Here is a 24,317-nt window from a genome sequence, read left to right as displayed (position 1 = left end):
GATAAGTATTAGTATGCAGGATCTTAGATAAGCTTAAGTGCAGATTTTAGATAAATAATATGCAGATTTTAGTTAAGTTTATAATATGCAGAATTTAGTAGTATAGTGCAGAATGTTAGTATATTTAGATCTCTTTGTATGCTTAAGTTGTTTTACTTTCACAGCATGCTTAAGTTGTTCTAGTTTCTTATTTGCTATTGTAATATCATGAGCGGTTATATTTTTATAGCATGCAGATTTTTATAAGTAAAGTATGCAGATTTTGATAGGCTTAATATGCAGATTTTTGTTAAGCTTTGCATGCAGATTTATGTTAAGCTTTGTATACAGATTTTCAGTACGTAGGGTGTGTTCTAGTGCACACCAAGTGCTTGATAAAATGCTTAGCTCAATATAATGCTACAGTAGGCATTTTAATAACTCAGTTAATGCAGTAGAAGCATTTAAAATAACTTATTTAGTCTTGCTTCAGCTTATATGGGACTACGGTCCAATGGGTGGGCTCCCACAGTCGCCTCTAGGTTCAGATAACCTAGTTCTAGGTTCAGATAACCTAGTTAAAGCAAGGTAAGAAAATTAGCTATGAAATCAGTATTTTATTTTCAGCAGTGGCACTGTACTGGATTAGATATCCATTGGGTTGGGCTCCCACAGTCGTCCCTAGGTTTAGATAACCTAGTAAACCCTACTAGACTCGGAACTTGCAATCCCGGGTTTAGTTAGGGATGCGCGCACAGCAAGTACAGTTGCCGGGCCCATCAGCAGCATGATTATTATTTTAATCTATTATGTAAATAGTTTTCAAAACTTCACAAATTAGTTATGTGAATACAAGTTAGACTCAGTTTAGCATTAATTAGTTTAGCTTAGGTATCAATTCAGTTTCTTATTGATACACATGATAGTTCTATGATTAGCTATACATGTTAGCTTTTCAGTTAGTTTCTTCGCTATTTATGAGCATGATTAGCTGTACATGTTTAGTATTTCAGTTAGTATGATTCCTTTGCTATTTATGAGCATGATTAGCTATACATGTTTAGTATTTCAGTTAGCATGATTCCTTTGCTATTTATGAGCATGAGTAGCTATACATGTTAGCTTTTCAGTTAGTTGATTTCTTTGCTATTTATGAGCATGAGTAGCTTTACATGTTAGCATTCAGTTTTAGCATGTTTTTATTTATATACATGCATATCGAGTTTTTGTGAGTATGATAGCGCTCACTAAGCTTTTAGCTTATAGATACTATTTTTCCTCCTACTGCAGATAAAGGAAAAAAACTAAAGTATAAGGAAGAAGGCGACAAGGAGATGCTGTGACAGTGTGTGTGATGCCAGGACTATGGAGAGATCCAGAATTAGCTGGCAAAATTGTCAAGACTTTTCTTTTAGTTCTCTTTTAAAGTTATATTGAAATTGAGTTTATTTCCGCATTGTAGTTTGATACCTCCTATTGTTGGAGTGATATGGTTGTTTGCCATTGCTAGAGTAGTTTCATATTTTTATTGTGCTATTATACTGCGTGGTTGTGAAATTTCATGTTCCAGCCGCCTGTGGCTGAGTATACTCTGTATGTATTTACGGATATGGTCACCGGTACAGGGGAGACTCTGCCGAAATTTTTTCGGTAGGGTTTTCCTAAAGATTTTTTTTATCATACCGGTTAAGTAGAGTTAGTAAGTCAAGTAACGGTCATCCTTAGAGTGTAGTAGTAGTAGTAAGAAGGGTGGTCGTTACAATGATGATGATGATGATGAGGAGGAGGAGGAGGAGGAGGAAGAGGACGAGGACGAGGACGAGGAGGACGACGACAACTTTGATTTTTAACATGTACGATAAGTTTTTTTATATTTAATTTTAATTTGTAAATTTATAAAATTCATAGTTTAATTAATTGTCTACATAATATCTCATTGTTAAATTTATATATGTTATATTTGTGCTGTTTTTTGTTCTATAGGTCATTAGAGGTGAGACATTATCACTGCAGATTCTCGCTCTCTGACTTTTATATTATGGATATTGTAAGTTTTTCATATTTCTTCAGCAAGCATTAAGTTTTTTATTTCTTTTATTCTAATTTTGATTTTTGGTTGACAGTTTCGACGGGCACGCCATAGACGATACCATTCAAGCATTGGCCAGATTGATTCACCATCTGATAGGATGGTACCTACGCCCTCCCCTCAGGCAAGACCTTCTCATGGGCAGTCGCCAGCAGAACCTTCTCATGGCCAGTCGCCGGCAGGACCCTCACGTGGACCGTCCCCGGTAGGACCTTCATGTGGCCAGTCACCGGCAGGACCTTCATGTGGCCAGTCACCGGCAGGACCTTCACATGGCCAGTCACCGGCAGGACCTTCATGTGGCCAGTCACCGGCAGGACCTTCACATGGCCATTCACCTTCCCCACTTGAGTCGACGATACCTGCCAGACACTCAGCCGTTGATATTGCCGACGCTCGACTGCATATAGTCCCTCTTGGAGACTCGTAAGTATTAAAATTATTATATTTTAACTATCTTAATTATTTAACGTTGTTTATTGTAATTTTATGATAGATTTGAAAATTCAGTAACTATTGTTCGTGAGATTAATCAAATTGTGAATAACTTTTGGAAAGGAGACTCAATGTCATACTCAAGCACTCCAGCACCCACAAAAGAACTCTGGTGGTGCGAGTTTAAGGTATAGTTAATTTATTTTATATATAAAACAATTACGTTCATGTATAATCTATTGTTTTTTTCATTTCAGCGATTATTTAGTTGGGACCCTTATTTTGAGATGGAAGTTAAAAGAATTTTCAAAAAGAAATGTGGTGATCACATTCGGCATGTATTAAACCATGCCAAAAGTACTGGAAAAAAGCCTCCCTTTATCACGACGGACAATTGGGTTAGGATCTGCAATTTTTGGCAAACTGATGAGTGCAAAGAAAGGAGTTTGCGGAATAAAATAAATCAAGCTTATAATTCTGGAGACTCACGTGCAATATATGCAGGAGGATCTATAAATATCGAGGAGCATTCACGTAGATTGGTAAATTTTCAACTCTACAATTAGATTTTTAATATATTTGTTGTTATTATATTATTTCTAATCGTATTATTTTTAGTCTAGGGATTTGGGAAAAGAGCCCGATTTTATAGACACTTTCGTCCGCACTTTTCAAAAAAAAGACAAGACTTGGAGTGGAGATAGAGCTAGAATAATTAAGGTTTGATTTAATCTTTAATCATAATTTTAACTTAGATTTTATTACTTATCTATTTGCTCTAATTAAGGTTTTAATTTTTCATAGGAGAGATATGATGAACTATCATTATCTCAAAGAAGTTCAGGTGATGCTGATAATATTGAGGGATCTGAGCCGTCTGTTACTAATAATTTAGATTTATGGTTAGAGGCCAGTGGGGGAGTCAAAGGGGGAAGGATAATAGGTATGGGTTCTATGAGTAGAATCCATAATGTTCCTCGAAGATCTTTATGTTCTTCTACCCGACCCGCAGTAACAGCACAGATTCATAGCTTAACTGAAGAGGTTGACAATTTGAAAGACATAATATCTCAAAGGGATCAGCAAATTTTAGAAATTCAAAAACAAAATTCACAAAGAGATCTAGATATGGTTGAAATGCGTAAACAGCAAGCCTTTCTTTTACAACAATTTCAACAATTTAGATCGGGTTCAAGCTATATTCCTCCTGGTATTGGTGATGATGCTAATGACGATGATGATGTCGATGATGATGCCGTCGATGATGTTGATGATGATGCATGAGTGTTTGTAATTAGAATTTTTGACTTCTTTTATTTTATCGCTTTTATAAATTCTTAATTTTTGTATTTTGATTAGTATTCTTATTTTTGTTTCAAACAGGGTTGGTAGGTGAAGATGATGGTGGTATTGATGTAAAAATATGTAAGTCTTTACCTATTTACTTTTGTGTTGGTTTATAAGATTTTCTTTTTCTTTGTTTATCTTTTGATGTAGGTAGAAGAAGGATTTGGACTGAGAAGGATCTCCATAAGATTATCTTCAACTCTATCTTTTTCATGTTCTTGTATGATATTGGAATTTGGATACTATGACATGTTTGTTATAACTTTATTGTAGTGTTTGGTTTAGGGTGTTAGTTGTAGTTGTATATTGTTGTAGTTTGTATTGTTGGATGATGATGTGTTGTATTGTTAGTTTTATGCTCTTAGTTTAGGTTGTATATGGAACAACATGTTTTAATGGTGCATGTGTTTGGGTTTATATTATTGATGTTTGAATTTATTTTGTTGTACACTAATATGTTTGTTGATTTATGATTTATATTTGTGTTATTGTGTTTAGTGGTGAATATGTTGAATCTGTTAATGTGTTTATAGTGTTGGATATGTTGAATCTGTTTAGTGTGTTATATATGTTGAATCTGTTTGAAAAAAATTGTAATAGGAAAAAATATTGAAATTAAATAGGGCTGGATATTTTTTTTTATTTTTGGGACAAATTTTGCAACGAATTTAGATTCGTTGGAAATATCGTATTTTATCAGAATACTGCAACGAAAAATATAAATTCGTTGGAAATTTCCAACGAATCCATATTTTCGTTGGAAATTTCCAACGAAATATAAATTCGTTGGAAGTTTCCAATGAATTATAAATTCGTTGGAAGTTTCCAACGAATTCTAAATTCGTTGGAAGTTTCCAACGAATTCTAAATTCGTTGGAAGTTTCCAACGAATTCTAAATTCGTTGGAAATTTTCAACGACTATGATTTTTGTTGTAAATTTCCAACGAAAATATGGATTCGTTGGAAGTTTCCAACGAATTTATTATTCGTTGGAAACTTCCAACGACAATATGGATTCGTTGGAAATTTCCAACGAATTTATATTTTGTTGGTGATTTCCAACGAATATGAATTTCGTTGGAAATTTCCAACGAATATAATTTCCAACGAATATAAATTTCGTTGGATATTTCCAACGAAAATATGGATTCGTTGGAAACTTCCAACGAAAATATGGATTCGTTAGAAATTTCCAACGAAATTGTATTATCGTTGGCAATTGCCAACGAATGTACATTTTCGTTGGTAATATTACATTTTTAAACTTTTCCAACAAATAATTATTCGTCGCAAATCTGTTTGCAACGAATACGTTTTTTAGTTGCTAATTTGCAACAAATTTAGGGTTCGTTGGAGATTTTTTCTGCTGACATTTCCAACGAATATTTATTTTCGTTGCAGTTTTCCAACGAATTTTGCAACGAATTTTAATTTTGTCGCAAAGTTTCTAATGAATTTTGCAACGAATATGATTTTCGTTGCAAAATTTCCAACGAAATCTTAATTTTTCGTCGCAAAGTTTTGGGACGGCAGATTTCCAACGAATTTTTTTTGTTGCATTTTTCGTCCCAAATCCAATTTCTAACGAATTTTTTTCTAAAATTTGTTGCAAATTTTGTCCCTAAGTGACAGTTTTTTTGTAGTGTTCTTTTGCCATTGAAAAGGAAAATTTATTTAATTAAAATAATTTTCTCTTTTCAAATTATAATGGTCGGCCACTCTTCTCCCCAAAACAAGGAGAGTTTTAATTAAAACAAAAATTAAAACTTCCTAATTTGTTTATAAAAATTTCTCCAATAATTTTAATCCCTTCATGATTGGTTAATAAAAAGAAATTTTTTAAATTAAAATCTTTCTTTTAAACATGTGGATAATTTTCAAAAAGGAAAGTTATCTCTAACAATTAAAATCTCCTTTCAATCTACAAATAAGGAAAGATATTAAATCTTTTCTTAATCTTTTGTAGAAACTAAGAGAATTTTTAATTTTTAAACTTTCTTTTAAATCATGAATATAATTAAAAGGAAAGTTTTTACCAAAATTAAAATCAACCTTTTAATCTACAAATAAGGAAAGAGATTTTAACTCTTCTCTTAATCTTTTGTAGAATCTTATAAAAGGAAGGATTTAAATTTTTAAACTCTCTTTTTAAATTATATTATCCACATAAGAAAAATTTTAAAATTAAAATTCCTTTTTATTTTAATAGGGACGGCCACATGAATTCACCCATGAACATACCCATGGTCGGCCCTAGCTTGGTCTCCAAGCTAGCTTGACCGGCCCCTATAGGATGGGTAAGAAGGTGGGTATATGTGGGTATAGTACTCTATAATTAAGAGGCTACGATAGGGACCGAGAGGAGGAATTGGTTTTGGTCTCCCGATAAAATTAAGCATCCCGTGCTCGCCCCGAACACACAATTTAATTTTATCAATAATAATTCATTCCACTAGAGAACTATTATTGAACTACCGCACCAATCCCAAATTACATTTTGGGCTCCTTCTTATTATGAGTGTGTTAGTCTCCCTGTATTTAAGATAACAAATGTCCACTAATTAAGTAAGTTACTGACAACTCACTTAATTAATATCTAGCTCCAAGAGTAGTACCACTCAACTTCATCGTCATGTCGGACTAAGTCCACCTGCAGGGTTTAACATGACAATCCTTATGAGCTCCTCTTGGGGACATTCTCAACCTAGATTACTAAGACACAGTTTCCTTCTATAATCAACAACACACACTATAAGTGATATCATTTCCCAACTTATCGAGCTTATTGATTCATTGAACTAAATCTCACCCATTGATAAATTAAAGAAATAAATATCAAATATATGTACTTGTTATTATATTAGGATTAAGAGCACACACTTCCATAATAACCGAGGTCTTTGTTTCTTTATAAAGTCAGTATAAAAGAAACGACCTCAAATGGTCCTACTCAATACACTCTAAGTGTACTAGTGTAATTATATAGTTAAGATAAACTAACACCTAATTACACTACGACCTTCCAATGGTTTGTTCCTTTCCATCATGGTCATGAGCCACTGTTTATAATTTATAAGGAACCGATAACATGATCTTCTGTGTGTGACACCACACACCATGTTATCTACAATATAAATTAATTGAGCAACTATATTTATCATAAATGCAGACATTTGACCAATGTGATTCTTATTTCTAGATAAATGTTCATACCAAAAGCTAGGCTTTTAGTATACACTCTAACAACTGCTTGAAAGCAGACCTCGACATTTTCTTTTCTACACTCGAGGCTTGGACTTAGGAGTCTGCCCTTGAGAGTCGAGAGTTTACACTGAGAAATCGAGAGTCTACATTCGGGAGTTGAGAGTTTACAACTTGGACTATGTAGTTGGGAGTATGCACTTGAAAGTCGGGAGTTTATACTTGGACTCTACATTCAGAAGTACAATTTTAAATAATTCTTCCTTTTCTATTTGATAATTTAAGGGGGCATTTGGTACGCGTGCTTTCCATTTTCATTTTCTGGAAAACGCGCGTTTTCTGAAAAAGGGTGTTTGGTTTGCATTTTTCGAGCCCGTTTTCTAAAAAATTAGCTATCGTTTTCTAGAAAAACAGAAAATGACAAAAAGTCATTTTCTGTTTTTTAGAAAACGGGCGTTTTCCAGAAAATGAAAATGAAAACGGTGCAAGACAAATACACCCTAATATTATCAATTCAAATCAACAGTTAACTCGATAGATAAATCAAATTATGAATAACAGTTAACTCAATAGATAAATCAAATTTAATTCATAATTTTAGTTTAGATTATTCCTTTATCTCCGATCAGCTTACAACAATTCTAGGATGGTGTTGCTCACCGTTCTTTACCCTTTTGGTGACACCTAGAGTTGTACAATGGTGTCTCTATGTATTCTTGCTCAACATCTTGCATGTTGTGGTGAGCATGCAGATTTGTCTCTCAAACAGTGGAAGAAGCAGCATTTATTGGCAATGTGACAAAGCCGTGATGATGATGAAATGTTAAGCAGTAAAAGATTTTCGCCGACTGTGCACCCTGCTCCTGCTGTAGTACGTGGAGCACGAGCGCTGCAACTCTGCTAATCGTGGTGTGGAAATAGTCGGACTCCCTTTGGTTTTCCTTGTCCTATGCACTGTCCTTCTTGTCGTTTTATTGTTGATCGATTCCTCGAGATCAAAATTATGTTCACCAATAGACAAGAACTGCCTACTTTACCAAGACAAAGGGATGAGCAAGAGATTTTTTTTGGGGGGGATTAGTCCACAATGATAGTATCAAGTGGCAGTTCATTGATGAGTCCACACTGTTCAATTTCTCAGAGCAGAAGCAGCAGCAGCAGCTTCATGTGCTAGCGTACAAAGACATGCGCTTCAATTGAGACCTGCACCCTATCAGATTGAATCCAGAAAAGCTGGTTCATTTTTTCTTCTTTACCAAGAACATGCTCAGTTTTGGATAATTGCCTTCGATGCAGCTTGTTGTCCTCTTGCGTTGAACAGTAAAATTATACATTCTACATTTAATAAAAAAAAAAGGAAAAACTTTTTTGCGTGCCTCCAGTTTCCCTTCTGAAGCACAGCAGGTGACTTTTTATTTTACTTGATTTCTTCAGCGACGCTGGTTGTGGAGGATGAGGTAAGTGAGTAACTGCTAGTATATTGACCCATTAAATCTGTCAGAAATCTCCCTGTTAGATTTCGCTGACATCACGTTGTCCTCTTCCTTGCAAGTGCATTCCCTTCTACAACTGGCACTCAACCTCGCTCACCCCCCACCCCAAGTTTTTCTTTCTTTAAACAAAAATAACTTGGCCTTAAAGGCAGGTAAGGGGAGAGGGCCTCCTGCTGCGAGGTTGCAGATATTTTGCTGCCCTTGCAGGGTTCGCAGAGAGAAGAAGAGCTGACGAAGGAGGAGAAAGTCACGGAGAAAATGTGGGACCCGAAAAAGCCAGCACAAAGGGGTAATGCTCTTCTTCCCCACCTTGTTGTTTCCCTCCTTTGTGGGACTCCTCTCTTTCTTTTATTTACCTTTTTCTAGTGTCAATTGCATGGCATTGATTGAGGACCCATGCTACATGTACCTAACCTGCAAAAGCTTATGGGACCCTGACTCTCTCAAAGCTGCTTCCGCACTTTCTGAATTCATGGTAAATGAAGAAGAAGAAGAAGACAATGTCTACTTTGTCCTCTTATTTAGAGTTTATGAGCTGTGCGTTTTGATTTGGCTCTGGTGGATGAACAACCAAAAATGAATCGATGTAACATACTCATATAGAGCATAAGATCAACCTTGAGGTTTCTTTTTTACTATGTGCAGATGAATAGGAGGAATGATTGGCCTTCCATTTCAACTTTGAAGAATGCCATCATCTCAATCATAGGCAAAAGGTGAGCGATATAATATGCTTATAACTCTTGTCTGGCTTCGCAAAGTAACTATTTTTTCTTTCCTTTGGCGTTGTTATTGGTCGACCATGGGCCAAAAATCCATGCCTTTATTGTGTCTCTCATATGTTTGCCTTTTGGGCTCGCAATGGGAATTTAGTAAAAACTCTCTCCCTCATTTGATCAAATCACAGCGAATCCCTCTTGAGTAACTACAGTGGCTATATGCTCTTAGAGGGGAGGAAGTCCATAATTCTTCTTCAGCTTTGGGCCCCATGTTTTTGGATTTTGTGCTGGTGAAAACCCACCCCAATGCCCTGATGACTCAAAAAGAAGGAACTTCTTCTATAAGTGGTCTTGAAAAGGATGGAAGCCTGATGAATTCTGTGCTCCATAGTTTTCTTGCTTGTTCTTGAGCCATGAATTGTCCATCTGTTGTAGGCATTCTTTAAGGAAACGAGCTGCTTCCCTTTTTTGATCGAATGAGTGGAGATTTCTTCCCATTAGGAAAAGTAAAATACAATTGTACAAGTCTCAAACGTGATTTGGATCTGAGCTCCAATGCTCTCCCACTTTAGCTCTTATGTCCAGAGAGGGAGCGACATTGGTTATTCTTTTGGTAGCTTATTGTCTGAGCAAAGATGAACAGTCAAGAGAGGTTGGTTTTTTAGAAGGTTTAAATGCTCTTCTGTTGTTGCTTTGAAAGCTCGAATTTTGTTTAATACCTGTGAAAATCTTTTGTTGGTGCTACCTTCTGTTGTTGCTTCAATCAAAAGTACATTAACAATGAATTGTTTTTGCTCTCATTTGAACGTTATACATGATTTGATCATTTTGATGCGGAGGATGCTCGGAAACATTGTGCATTTGATCTTGTTTCTACTGTTATTTTAGAAGCTTATAAGTTAGCAATCTTCTATTCAACTATTTTGTAACGTCTAAGGTGTAAGTTGAGTTAGTTCAAGTGCATGTACAGATCTGAATAGCATCTCCTTTAGCAGTGAGAAATTTATTGCAGTTTTTAGCATGTAACTACACAAGCAAAGTGGTTGGTAGAAAATACATACAAAATTTACAACCTTTTTCTCCCTATCTAGAAGCTCAAGTCATTAGAGAACACATGACTTGTAGGTTTTTTATCACAACAAAAATCAGGAGTTTAACATTTTTCATTTCAGATCAATACTGTGCTGTGTCTTGTTTCTTGAAGGAAGAATCCAGTCATGTTGCATTTTGTGTTGCGTTCTTAATCTTTTTATTGGATTATTTACCATCGAGTGTATGAATTGGAGTTGAGAGGAATGAGGATTCTGTGTATGCATGCTTCATAAAATTCAGCTTTATTTCCTTTTTTTCCCCTTTCTGATATGCCGAGCTAGACATTGGAAACCTAAGCCAATACCTACTGTAAGATCTAAAAGAGTTCATTTTGTCTACAGTGATGAGATGAATGTCTAGCAAAAAGGATTTTCTTTCTAAATCCAAGTGGTACCTGAAACTTGATAGCTCGGCAAATCCAGTAGACCGGCAGTAGCACTTCCTGAGAGTGCAATTCCAGCATCTTGGACTGGGATGGAGAATGACATTTTCAATGGCTCATTCCTCAATTTTAGTCAAAGTAACATGATTCTTGATCCAACCTTTGGTTCTTTTCTCCAGTCAGGCATACCGGGCAACAACATCCACAGGCAAATGTTTGCCGGTAATCTCTTTGTTTCTGCAGTTCAAGACACAGCAACTGCTGATGTTTATTTGACAAGCAGTGAAGCTAGTCCATTTAGTGGCACCTCGTTTTCTAGAACCTTTACTCAGATTGGTAATGATTCATTCAATCGATCCATTGCCAATGTTGGCCTCCGTGAGCATTTTTCAGGAACTTCCCTTTCTGCCACTTCACTTGCTAATCTTTTATCTTCCACCACCTGTGTGCCAGAAAACAGTACGGGGGAGGATATGATAGTTACTTCATCACTTGCAGCATCACCTCACTGTAACTTTGGGTCGCCAAGTGATATCAATCTCATGTGGAATCAGAGCGAATTGGTCGGTCATCAAGTGCCTTTAGGCAAAACATTCAGTGTAGTTCAACCATCCTATCATATAAAGAAGGGTTCACTGCCTGGTTGGAACTGTCACGACCCGAATTGGAATTTCTGGCATGCTTATGGCAACCCAGCACCGGCTCCAGGTAGTGAACTTTCTCTCAGTGTTGGTTCCTGTCAGCCATGTGGCCCATGTCTCACCGACGCTGGCAATATTGCTGATCAATGCTCCGAGATAAGCTGTTCTGCTGTGACTCAAGTTACATCAGCAGACAGTGCGCGCCGTTCAACTGAGTTTCAAGCTTCCAATCATGCTAACCAAAGCTCTCTCAATGATTTCTGTTTGAGAATGGCACAAAAGGAGAATAATGCATGCACTGAGAAGCCTTCTCGAAATCACAGCTCTTCTCGCTTCGTTCAGTTATCCCATATGTTGTCAAGATCAAAATATCTTGATGCAGTGCAAGAAGTTCTTGCTGAATTTGCTACATGTGCACTAGCAGATTTCAACAACATGAATGATTCACCGGAGGCTAAAGTGTCTTTTTCTTCAAGCTGCTCTAGCACGCCAGAACACCCTATAACTGTTTCAGAATTGCTACTTGCATTTGGGCAAACTGAAACTCTGGACAATGTGGATTCTCAAATGTGCCAGGAAGCTAATAGAAAGAAAAGTGAGCTGCTAACAATGCTTCAATTGGTAAGCGACATATCGTCTGATTTCCTATTTCACTTATTAGCCATAATTTGTAGCTTCCACACTTGCTAATTCACCATTTCTGTTAAATGTCTCATTGATATGGCCTTCTTGCTGATACACAATCTTTCATACTGTTGGCAAAATTTTCTTACACAACCAATTATTTATCAAGATTTGTTTTTTTTTTAATTTCAAAATTGTAGGTGGATCACAGTTACAATCACTGCTTGGAGCAGATGCAAGATGTCATGGCCTCTTTTGTTTCCCTAATCCAGTCAAGCACCTCTGATCGCCATGCCCGCTTTGCATTACATTCAGTTTCTTCACTATATAAAAGCTTAAAAAGGAGAATTACTAGTCTGGTTATACTGATTGCTCAACAATCTGGTGCCGAAAAACTCAAAGGAAAGGAAAAGAACCTTGAATCCTCATTGCTCCAGAAGCAGTGGGCTCTGCAACAGCTGAAGAAGAGTGAACAACAATCTTGGAGGCCACAGAGAGGTTTGCCTGAAAAATCTGTCTCCGTTCTACGAACTTGGATGTTCGAGAACTTTTTGCATCCGTAAGTTCTTTCTTCAAGTTTTTTCACTAGTAGAGGTTGGTTTCTGCATCAATTCTGCGATCAACTTAGAACAGTGTGGATGATCTCAGGTACCCAAAAGACAATGAGAAGCATTTACTTGCAATAAGAAGTGGTTTGACTCGGAGTCAGGTACAAGGACTAACTTCTAGTTATCAAGAAATTGATAGCAGAGATGGAAGAAAGGGACACATTTGAGATTGCTTACATTTGTTCTTGCCTTGATGTTTAGGTGTCGAATTGGTTTATAAATGCTCGTGTGCGTCTTTGGAAACCGATGATTGAAGACATGTACTCAGAGCTCAACAAAAAGAGAACAGATGAAGCATTGGATGGTGAAAGCAGGAGCGAAAATGGAAACCTTTGCGGTCCAAGTTTTCTAGCCATGTAAGGATCCAAGCTTCTACTAGAACTGTTCAAGTAATTCTCAGCATTTGGCCATGGCAACTCTTCTTCATGGTGAGAAAATGATGTTATCATTTGTACTTATTGGTTCTTGTACTGTCGATCCAAGATTCAGTATATGATGTTATCATTTGTACTTAGAGGATGAGATTGATTGAGCAAGTTGCATGAGTCAAGTTGTTGGGGTAGGACGAATGAATCAGTTGAGCTAATCAAGCTAGATGAGCACGGTTAGACCATGTGATATAGCTAGCCCAAGATATATAGATGCACTTTAAGAAACTATTAGAGTATATCAATGATTTGAAAGTGGTGAAACGACTCAAAAATAACTATCTAACAATTTTACTCTAAAATTATTACATAAATATGTTCTGCTCAAAATTTGAATATATAATTGCAGCTCCTTCGTAGTGATCGAACGACTCAAAATGATAATATATAATTGCAACTCCGTAGTAGTTATCCAACGGCTCAAAATGATAATATAATAGTTTCGACTAATTAAAACTGCTAGATATATGTAATAGTTTTTTGATCTAAGTGTTAAATTTATATAACAATATTTTGGTTAAAATAGTTACACAAAAATATTACATATCAGTTTGAATCATTTGATCATAATTACACTTCAATGAGAAAAAAAAAAGTTATGGATAGTATATTCAAATTTAAAATGAGGGAATAAATTCAAATTTTGAGAGGGAAATAACTCAATATTTTATAAAAATAATCACTATCAGTTTTTAGTAAAATTACTCATCATTATTTTGATAAGTTCTTAAAATTTATAATTTCTAAATGATATTTTTTATATCATTTTTACATGTAATATAGTCTCTCAAAATTTATGGTAAAATTTAAATCACTTTACTTTCGTTACGTGAGTAACGATATGTTGTGCACCTCTTGTGCACTGCAGTGTCCGCATTTGAGGGTGCGCGCTCACATAGCAGTCAATTCACATGAACAGGGTGAAGCTAACTCAAGCCAGTGCGGGCAGCTGGTCCAAAAAATAAAATAAAATTACTATTACACAACCATTACAATAAATAAATAAAGTATTATATAAATATTTGAGTCGTAGCCGTCATTTGATACTAGAGGTATTTGGTTTAGTGAAATAGAAGTGAGGAATGAGAATGAGAATGAGAATGAGAATGAGAATGAGAATCATTGATTGTCATTGTTAATCTTTGGATTATAGGAATAGGAATATAAATAAGGGAATGAATCTTTGAAATTGGATAATAACTTATTCCCATGTACCTCCCCTTCAATGAGTCATTACCTTATTTTCATCAATCAAAATATTTCCTTATTTAAAAAATACCCTTGACAAAAAACTAAAATTTTCTCCCTTAATATCAAATATCAAAATATATATATATATATATATTTTCTTTCATATCACTTCTCTCTTCTTGTTTTCTCTCATCGTATTTTCTCTTTCATCATTTTATCACGTACTTTCTCTCTCCTTAATCTCTCCTATCACACTCTCTTTTTTCTTTTTTTTCTCATTACACTTTCTCTCTTCTCAATCTCTTTCATCATACTATATTCCTTCTTTTTTTCTTATCATACTTTCTTTCTTGTCAATCTCTCCTATCACACTCTTTTTTTTTTCTCATCACACTTTCGCTCTAATCACACACTCTCTCTCCTCAATCTCTCTTGTCACACTCCCTCCTTTTTTTTCCTCAACACACTTTCTCTCTCATTATACTTTCTCCCTTATCATACTTTCTCTCTCCTCAATCTCTCTCATCCCACTCACTGTTTTCTTTTTTTCTCATCACATTTTCTCTCTCATCATACTTTCTCTCTCCTTAATCTCTCTCATCACACTCTCTTTCCTTATTTTTTTCACATTATATTTTCTCTCTCTTCATTCTCCCCCATCATACTTTCTTTCACATCATATTTTTTCTCTCATTTACTCTCATCATGCTCTCTCCTATCAAACTCTCTTTTCTCATTTTCTTTCATCGCACATTGTCTTTTTTCATTCTTTCTCATCACATTTTTTCTCTTATCATTCTCTTTCATCGTATTTTTCTCTCACATTCATATTTTCTCTCACATCTAATTTTTTCTCTTATTTTTATTTAAGGGTTATTTTTTTTTTAATTTATTCCGATAAAAAATATACAATTAATCAAACATTATTTTAAAGAATGATATTCATACTTATATCTATTCCCATTATATTTCCGATTCTTATTTCTAAAAAAACAGACCAAACACCTCTTAATATTATGATACTATCCTAACATTGAATTCAAAGGGCTAAATCTACAGCATACGAAGCGGAGAGCTTCCATGATATTATTATCCGATTTTCAATCAAACCTGAACTGAAGGAGCCGTATTTATCGGCTGTGATATATATTTTCAATCAAACCTGAACTGAAGGAGCCGTATTTATCGGCTGTGATATATATTTTCAATCAAACCTGAACTGAAGGAGCCGTATTTATCGGCTGTAACTATATCAGCCGCGAAACTGTCACATACTATGGGTGTGTAGCAGATCAACACCGTTCCTTAAAATTTGTCTTTTTTAAAAAATTATCTTTATTCAATAATTTTTATCAAAATTTTAAATACATGCATTAAATGGACTGAGTAATCATGACATCTACTTTCTTTTTAAAAGCAATTGAAGATTTAGCAGTAGGTTTTATAATATTTATGGCAGAAACAATTTTTAAATATTAAAAAAAACAATCTGCTTAAAAAAAACCTTCTTTAATTTTAAAAATTTAATAATAATAAAATGTTCACCTCACCTATCTACCCAAAATAGTACCCATAAAAGTTACATAAAAGTACATCACGTGACGCCTCCTTGTTAGCTTCCATTGTCACGAACAACCCCCTAGCTCCCGTTTACCCAATCAAACAACCTCCGCCTGCGCCACAACTTGAGACACACTAAACGGCCGTCAACCAGGCAGCCATCCACCGTCGTGTGCCACGTGCGCCCCCCACAACCACGACTTGAGACACTAAATGGATAGGATGAGACTGGCCCCACCGTTCCTTACTATCTCGCATGCATGCACTTGATGGTCTTTTTCTTCCATGTGACTGCGACGTGCCGGTGGAGGATGAGCCAGCCACAGGAGACACTGCACCCCGCAGTGTAATTTAATCTCCACGGTTCAAGCGGCGGGTCTCGCGTGACGTCCCACTCGAACCCTGGACCGCAGGCAAACTCTGGGCCGGCGACCGATCGGAGGCGGACGCTCTGGATCCAACCGTTTCTTTCTCGTAAAATCGTGATGGTCCGTCGGGGAGTCAAATCTCAGGAGCCGGTCCAGAGGAACAATTAATTCGGCCGGTCCAACGTTGGGCGAGGCTCACGTGACGGCGTCGTTGATCAACGGCTATAAAAGGACGAGACGGACGGAGGACACCACTCGGCCCTTATCGCAATAGCGATCACGCTGCTCCATGTGTCCAATCTTCACCGTACAAGTCACAATTAATTTTTTACTGGAATTTTGTCGCACGCTCTGATTACCCAGCACCCCAGAGTACCTTCAATTTTAATGGGTGGATGTATGGGCCCGGGTCTTGCGTACCGTTATGTACTGGAAACCAATACGAAGTGGGGACGAGAAGTCGGGTGAGGTTACGTCTTGAGCTCGACGCCGTCAGTTTTCAGACGTTGAAGAACTCTAGATATTTATTAACCGCGGTTGGGTTAGTAGTCCAACTCCAGTCACCGCCTTCCCGATTTAAACACCGTGGAGCGTCAGGCAGAGTTCGACGGAAGAGTAACAAGGCGACCGAGCGGGAGAGGAAGACGATGATGATGATTGGGCGAGGGGTCAACCATCAAAATCCGACCGTGCACGTTCCTCCTTGGTTCTCTCTCGAGGATACGGCGACCGGCGACGGCCTCTTCGACGATGCAGCTCTCGCTGCGCTGCAGCTTTATTTTGGAGAGGAGGCAGGTGAGGACTCACCGCCGGTGGTGGACGCATACGCTTCCGATGAGTTCCGGATGTATGAGTTCAAGGTGCGACGGTGCGGCCGGGGGCGAGCCCACGACTGGACCGAGTGTCCCTTCGCGCACCCGGGCGAGAAGGCCCGTCGCCGCGACCCTCAGAAGCAACGGTACTCCGGCGCCCCGTGCCCGGAATTCCGAAAGGCCGGTGGGTGCAAGCGCGGCGACGGTTGTGAGTTCGCACACGGCGTGTTCGAGTGTTGGCTCCACCCGGAGCGATACCGCACCCAGCCCTGCAAGGACGGCACGGCCTGCCTCCGCCGCGTTTGCTTCTTCGCCCACACACCCGACCAGCTCCGCCTGGTGCCGACGCCGCAGCAGCACCAGAAGTGTTCCCCGTCGACCGCGGCTGCCGAGTCAAACTGCCTACAAACGTACCTCGCCAATACTCTGGCTTCATCGCCTACGTCGCCGCCGATGTCTCCGTCGACCGAGTCTCCGCCAATATCGCCGAGCAGCACGAAGCTGCGGCGAACGTCGTGGCAAGCCGGCTCGTCGGTGAACGAGATCGTGGCTTCGTTGAGGCAGCTACAACTGGCGAAGGCGAAGTCGGTGCCTAGCTCCTGGGCGTTCCAGGCGACTGGAAGCGGCGGCGGGTTCTCCTCTCCTACGGCCGGGTTTAATTCCGGCTTCTATAGCACGCCCTCGACTCCCACATCGACCGGCTGGCTGGAGGAAGAGGAGGCTCCGAAGAGGGTCGAGTCAGGGAGGCCCCTGAGGGCGAAGATGTTCGAAAGACTGAGCAAAGAAAGCATCTTTGAGATGGCAGAAGCCGCAACGCCGGACGTGCAGTGGGTCTCCGAGCTGCTCCAGTAAATCATAAGAAATCGTGAAGAATCTCAGAAACCTAAACCATCATCCTCATTCTTTGTCACCATGCATATACATATCCTCCAAAACCTCAAAATCTCCAAAATCACAAAAAAAAAAAAAAAAAAAAAAAAAAGGTGTTCTTGATTGTGCATATAAATAACGACGAAGGATAAAGATCAACTTTTCCTGTACAAAGACGAATCACAAGTAGCGATGGAAGCAAACCTTGTGATTTTTGGATCACTGGTTAGTGTCTGCTGTCAGTCTGGTCCTGTGGAGAGTTTTAATCGCTTTAATCATGCTAGCGTGTCTCCTTCATTGTTGTTGTCAACCTTTCTTTCTATCCAATAAATTTTCTGCCGATTTTCCCCCCACTGAGCTTGTTTTCTTGCTCGCTCAATGATATATATATTGCACTGATCGAGGATGGACGGAGTTGGATCGATGGAAAATCTCATCGTGATTGGGACAGCTGAGAGCACGAACATATCCTCCTCTCAAAGTGGGGCATGGAATTGACTCATCAACAATTATGACGTTCACTGAGGACTAAACTGATAGTTTATCCATTGCTGCACCAATGACTGTTCTGCGAGAGCACGATATGGCACTGGGGAGGCATGTCGTCAGTTTTTTTTCCCATTATACAGAAAATCAGAAAGTACAGTAGAAGTTGTGGCATAGAGATATCCTTCCTCGTAAAATTGTGTATAATAAAAATAATTTTCTGTAAAATAAGGTAAAAATCTTTCTTCCAAATCCGTATTAACAAAAGCTCTGTATCAGGCTGTTTTTTTATTGGTTAATATATGAATATTATAACACTCTATTAGTATCTTATTATTTTATTAAAAATTTTTCTATTTATTAATTAATTTTGATGAAGTTTAAAATGGAAGTATATTAAAAGTACATTTAGTTCAAGTTAATATTTTTTTTATTAGTTACATTGAAAATAATTTTAATTTATAAATGCATCAATTAATGATCTAGAGTTCGAAACTCAGTTTTGATATTATTGAGAATTATTTCATTAATCAATTAAAAATCTAGAGTTTTTTTTAATCCCACATCTTCGAATTGGTAACATTACGAACAGATAAACTTTTATAAATACTTTAGATCAAAAAAGTTTTTTTTTCTTAGTTTTTTTGATCTAAGATCAAATATAATATTAAATTAATTTTTTTATAAGGAGGAGTTTGTTACACTATCAAAATATATATTATCTGTACACGTTTATGTATTATACCTCATTAAAAGAAAAGTCACTAAAAGAAAAGTCTAACTCACATAACACAATACGTGTGCACAATCACTAATTTATAGTAAATGTGAGTGTTTATTATAAACATACCCATCAATGAGCCTATTTTATAAAAATTTTAAAAAGAAATTCTCAACCATCTTAATGATTATATTTTATAAAAAAAATTCTAAAACATGATAAATTGATTAGATTTAAAAAAAAAATAAAAATGATAAATTCCAATGGAATCTGTATAATAGTAATTCAAATAAATTTTTAAAAAGTTCTACATAAATACTCATCTATTTATACCAATTATTTCATTTATCCAATGACATTATTTTACATCATAAATTACTATCAAAATCTCTTCTCTACTATACAGATGATTTCAAGTTTATTTTTAATTTTTATTTCTATATTTCTATTTTTTATTTAAAATTGATAACAATAACAGAGAATTTTTTAAAAAAATTATGAATTCTCAAAACAAAGACTATGTTTCTTTCAAAAATTCACAAATTTTATCCAATTATCAATATTCTCAATTTGGTTCTTCTACCTAATTTCCAAATTTTTTATTTGTTCCACGATATAATCAAAATTTATAAGATTTTGAAAATTCTTTGAATCATTCCAATAACGTCCCTCAAGCTCCATATCAAACGCCTACATCCAAATATTGATAAAATATGAGCAATTCATATTTCATGTCATCTTTTCTTGATGAATTTTCTAATCTACCAACAACTACATTGCCCTCTACATCTCCAACAGGGAAAGAACCGACAACACTAACTTTTGTTCCAGACAATCAACTCTACGAAAGTGAATCCTTAATTAGCCTCGCAAGTTAGGAAGGTGGATTCAGTCAGTGAGAGTAGAAGAATATGATCAACTTGGAAAAAGTTTAAAGACGAGGGCTTAGTGAGATCTATTGTCACTATTAGCGATGGCAATAGATGCTTAAAATTAAAAATTAAAAAGGTAGATGCTTTTGGGGGTTGTGTTGTAAGCTACTAAAATGAGAATCATCTCGTAGGTTCACCGAGTAAAAGTGCAACTGTGATACAATCGCACTGGCACAATACAATCCAAAAGAGGGTATATTACTTCAACACAAATTACAATATTGTTTACATTGAGTACCGAAGCGGTTGCAATGATTAAGATATATATTAAGGCTTGCATATAAAAATATCGCGAGAAAAATAATATCATTGCTTTTAATCTCAAGCATGTGTCATCAAAGACCGTCCAATATTTACTCCATAGCCTGCTGATCACATTGTTAGCACGAAGAAGGCGAGGACCTCAAAGTTAGGGGCATACAACACCTCATTCAACACAGATACGAGTATAGATATAGGCCTAAATGAAGAAGACACTTGTCCATTGGATCATAAAGCAGTAAAAATAAAGGGGAAAGGCACAGCCAAATCAACCATGGAGGATATGTCAGTAAGCTAGAACAATATGCTTACAAAACTTACTGAGTTTACAAGCATAAAAAATACCAAAGTTGAAGTCAAACAAAAACAACATGAAATAGAGAAGATGAAAGCAAAAGCTACCTTAACCAAATCTGAAGCTAAAAATTGCCAACTTAAGCTGAAGGAATACACAATCCTTTCCAATGACATTTCGCAAATGACAGAGGAGCAACTTATCTTTCATGAACACTTATGTCAGGAGATTAGACAGAGTTGGTGTTGGGGATCCCAACACAGATGTGTGCTAAAACATGTTTCACAAACATAAGCAGTGGAAATAAAAGAAATAATAACTCATTTTATTACAATGCATACATCACACACATACAAAGATACATTCATATAGACATGATCGTAATATAAAATTTTATAAAAATAAATTTACTCTAGATATACCTGATGCATGATATGGAGCGGTAATAACATCAACCAAATGACGCTCTCAAGTCTTGCCTCTATTCATATCCATGCTAACCGATCGTCAAGACGATTTTACAAAGCCACGAGTCTTGTCTTCGTATTTAGTACTAGCCAATGAATGGAAACAAAATGATCCGAGAGAAGGATCTAAGCTCAATTCGTGTCCAACAGCCGAAGCAACCTGCCGACAACAAAAGGAGATGAACAACAACAACAATCGCTGCAGTTCGTGGGGTTTCCTTGCTGCTACCGGCAGCATTGTTGGGATATGCCCAATGTTAGGTGTGCTAAAAATATGTTTCGTAAACATGTACAGCGGAAGACTTAACAATAAATAAATTAATTTATTACATCACATACACCACACACATGCAAGATATAATCAAGCAGACAAAATCATAAAATAAAACGAAATCGAATAACAATTATTCTAAATATACCTTATGAATGACCTAATGAGAAGGACATCAACATTTTATGACGTTATCGAACCTTGCCTTTATTCGTATCCACGCCGAACTATTCAAGACAACTCCAAGAAAACAAGTTTTTACCACCACCACTAGAACACGTGAAGACAGTCGTGTGTGTTGAACCACTGACGCGGTGCGGAAGGGACTATGAGGTAGGTCATTGGAGAGCTGCAACATTTTTTAAAAACAGGCCACTAGTCACCAGAGCTGGAGAAGACAAGTTGGGGACCACGTGGGTCATCCGAGATGGCATGGGGCGGAAGTTGCTGCAAGGAGGCCGTCTGGTCGAAACTCAGTGGTAACGGGGGAATAAATCCCCTATCTCTGTATCCCACCCAGTCCGTCCCATGTTAGCTCAGGTGCTGCGATTTACATCCCTCACAATGACCGTGGGTTCGGTCGATGGGGGCCCGGGGGCGAGGGTTTCGCCTTTTGCTGCAATGGAGAAGACAAGTTAGGAAGGAGGTGCTATCTATCAAAGAAGACGAAGGAAGACGGCGCTGACCGTTGTGTGTGAATAGTCCTTTGCTAGGCGCACAGTCAACCAATCAGGACACAGGAGAAACTGATGTGGTAGCACGATTTTCGAGGCTGGTAGTTGGGATATAGCATTTGAATCCGAGTGAAGTGGATAGGGTTAACTAGGTATGGTCTAAACGCATGTGAGATTCGCAACCAGTTTAACATAACCCTCAGCGCCAACACTGTGCACCCACTAACAGATTATGCCAAGTCAACCAAACATGAACTCTCTATTCGACAATCAAAGCATTGTGTCAAGGTCAAAGTCACTGCTAGCCCTGATCCAATGGTCAAAGATGGTCGAACGCACCTAGCTTCTGTTCATCATCTTCCCCAGCAGAAATGTCTAGAAACGTGCCAATGATTGTGCACTAGAAGCAGAAGCAACGATAGGGACCCCTCCCATATGGCATAAGCCTTCCCATTGACACACAATCCGTTGCATTGAGAGTGGCGCATCACCAACAACACCGAGAGCTCTCGACAGAGGATGCAACCGTATTGGAAGAGGGAGGGAGAGACCAGACAGCAACAAACGGGCAAAGCAGCACCAATGGATTACGCATAAAGAACCAAGGCTCACATGGTCTTGGGCATTTATCCCCAGCGTTGTTCCAGGTAGGAACACTTGCAGTGGTAAACAAATCTACTGTAGAGAACAACTATGCGAATGTGCACCAAAACTAGACATCGCCGAAACTGATCGGGAAGGATCCTCACCAAAGGGAACCACATGTGAAACAAGGGCAATCGGCAGATGGAAAGGAGATGGGAAGACCACCACAAGCCGCGAAACAGCGCCGATGGGTTGGCCTATTCACCCAAAACTGAGCATGCTTGGAGGACACAACATTAAGAAGAATAGAACAACCCAAACGCGACACTATACTCACAATGGATGATAAGGAACCGCTTGAGGATACAATTAGGCATTGCTTAATCGGTAGATTTCTAGGGAGATTTCCCAGATGGAAAGGAGTCCAGGCACTCAAGGAACAATGGAACTCACCACATAAGCTGTTGACGCATGACTCATGTGGCTCGTTTTCAAGTTCAACTCCAAAGAGCAATGTGATGCAATATTGAAAGGAAGGCCATACATTGTCTACAGCTGCCCACTCTACCTTAAAGCCATGTCAGAATTCTTTACCTTCAAACCAAATGTACCTGCACAAATGCCGCTGTGGATGCAGCTCTATGGATTGCCGGTGGATTTTTGGTCAACCACGGGCTTAAGCAAAATTGCATCACAAGTTGGCCTCCCTCTGTACACAGACCTCTTCACCAAAATGAGAGGCCGTGTAAATTTTGCACGGGTGCTGGTTGAAGTGGATATCACCAAAGAGCTACCAAAGTCCACCACAGTGATGCTACCAGACGGAAGGAGGGAACATCTGCAATTACGCTTCGAAACAGTCCTGAAATTCTGCTCTTTCTGCAAAAACCTGGGCCATTACCGGCCACACTGCACACTGGCGCCAATCAATGGGAATCAAGCTAACCAGCAACAGCACCAGATGACAATCCTACCTCGATCAGTAACAGGGAATGGAAACACTATGAGACAGGCTGAAAGTGTTGCAATGACTGCCCCCCAAAGAGTTTCAGGAACAGGTCCTGGGCCAATCTCAGGTTCTGGTGCTGTAGCACGCAAGAGATCCGCCACTCCACTAAGGGTAGGATGCCCCGCAACATCTAGCAAACACAAACAGCTAGAATTTTAGGTTATCATAGAATTGGAAAACAGATAGTGTCATGTTAGTATTAATCCTAGTATTAATTATGAGATAATTAAAAAAAATATCATATTTCATTATTAATAAAAGACAAAGTTAATTATTATATTTACTTCAATTTAGTGCTGAATAAATAAGTGTAATAATTTCAAAGAGTAGGATGTTCTAATTTATAACATATCAATTGGTTGAATTGATAGTGAGATATTGTAAATGTTGGATCGTAAAGTTTGCTAGAGAGGGAGGGGGTAAATAACGATCGTAAAAGAGAAAAATTGAAGCACACTAACAAACCAATTTTACTTGGTTCGGAGCCTTCGTCGACTCCTACTCCAAGACCCGCACATGAGAATGCTTTGGTTGGACAATCACTAATAATTAACAAAAAGTATTACACAATTTAGTACAAGAGGTATAAAAAAATCGACAACAAGGAAAATGAAATGAGTCGTAGGTTGTCGGAGGAGCTTCGCAGTATCGCAGAAGCGTCTTTGGAGCAACGCGCAATAGAGCAATCATAGAAGAAGTTATGTTTGGCTCTTGGTGGAAGACTGCTTATATAAGCAATTCTGGGTGTCCGGATCCCTTCCGGGCACCTGGACCAT

At 37.8% G+C, this 24,317-nt stretch overlaps 4 protein-coding genes across 7 annotated transcripts; all 4 read left to right on the top strand.

Moving 5' to 3' along the window:
• Positions 1–1,763: 1,763 nt before the first annotated feature.
• On the top strand, positions 1,764–4,130 carry LOC122056435 (oleosin-B6-like). The gene is made up of 5 exons (XM_042618387.1): positions 1,764–1,832; positions 1,963–2,026; positions 2,103–2,494; positions 3,887–3,918; positions 4,001–4,130. Coding segments are annotated over exons 1-4 (471 nt in total). The 5' UTR covers positions 1,764–1,830; the 3' UTR covers positions 3,900–3,918; positions 4,001–4,130.
• A 4,221-nt stretch (positions 4,131–8,351) lies between these two features.
• On the top strand, positions 8,352–13,240 carry LOC122056434 (homeobox protein ATH1-like). Of its 4 annotated transcripts, none has more exons than XM_042618383.1 (8): positions 8,352–8,509; positions 8,605–8,834; positions 8,912–9,020; positions 9,191–9,261; positions 10,698–12,000; positions 12,204–12,562; positions 12,637–12,712; positions 12,813–13,240. In XM_042618383.1, exons 5-8 carry the CDS (start codon positions 10,831–10,833, stop codon positions 12,969–12,971), a joined length of 1,764 nt encoding a protein of 587 aa, XP_042474317.1. In that variant the 5' UTR covers positions 8,352–8,509; positions 8,605–8,834; positions 8,912–9,020; positions 9,191–9,261; positions 10,698–10,830; the 3' UTR covers positions 12,972–13,240. The 4 variants fall into 4 exon arrangements, with proteins under 4 accessions (XP_042474317.1, XP_042474319.1, XP_042474320.1 ...); XM_042618386.1 differs by having other exon boundaries at positions 8,390–8,509; positions 12,652–12,712; positions 12,813–13,238; XM_042618385.1 differs by lacking the exon at positions 8,912–9,020.
• Positions 13,241–16,538: 3,298 nt separating this feature from the next.
• On the top strand, positions 16,539–18,193 carry LOC122056433 (zinc finger CCCH domain-containing protein 20-like). The gene has a single exon (XM_042618381.1). It carries the CDS (start codon positions 16,554–16,556, stop codon positions 17,820–17,822), a length of 1,269 nt encoding a protein of 422 aa, XP_042474315.1. The 5' UTR covers positions 16,539–16,553; the 3' UTR covers positions 17,823–18,193.
• Positions 18,194–23,010: 4,817 nt separating this feature from the next.
• Positions 23,011–23,700, top strand: LOC122054843. The gene has a single exon (XM_042616269.1). It carries the CDS (start codon positions 23,011–23,013, stop codon positions 23,698–23,700), a length of 690 nt encoding a protein of 229 aa, XP_042472203.1.
• Positions 23,701–24,317: the final 617 nt, after the last annotated feature.

The sequence above is a fragment of the Zingiber officinale genome, chromosome 3B (assembly GCF_018446385.1).
Source record: "Zingiber officinale cultivar Zhangliang chromosome 3B, Zo_v1.1, whole genome shotgun sequence".
In the NCBI taxonomy this organism is placed as follows: Eukaryota; Viridiplantae; Streptophyta; class Magnoliopsida; order Zingiberales; family Zingiberaceae; genus Zingiber; species Zingiber officinale.
This window is presented reverse-complemented; position numbering and strand designations above follow the sequence as displayed.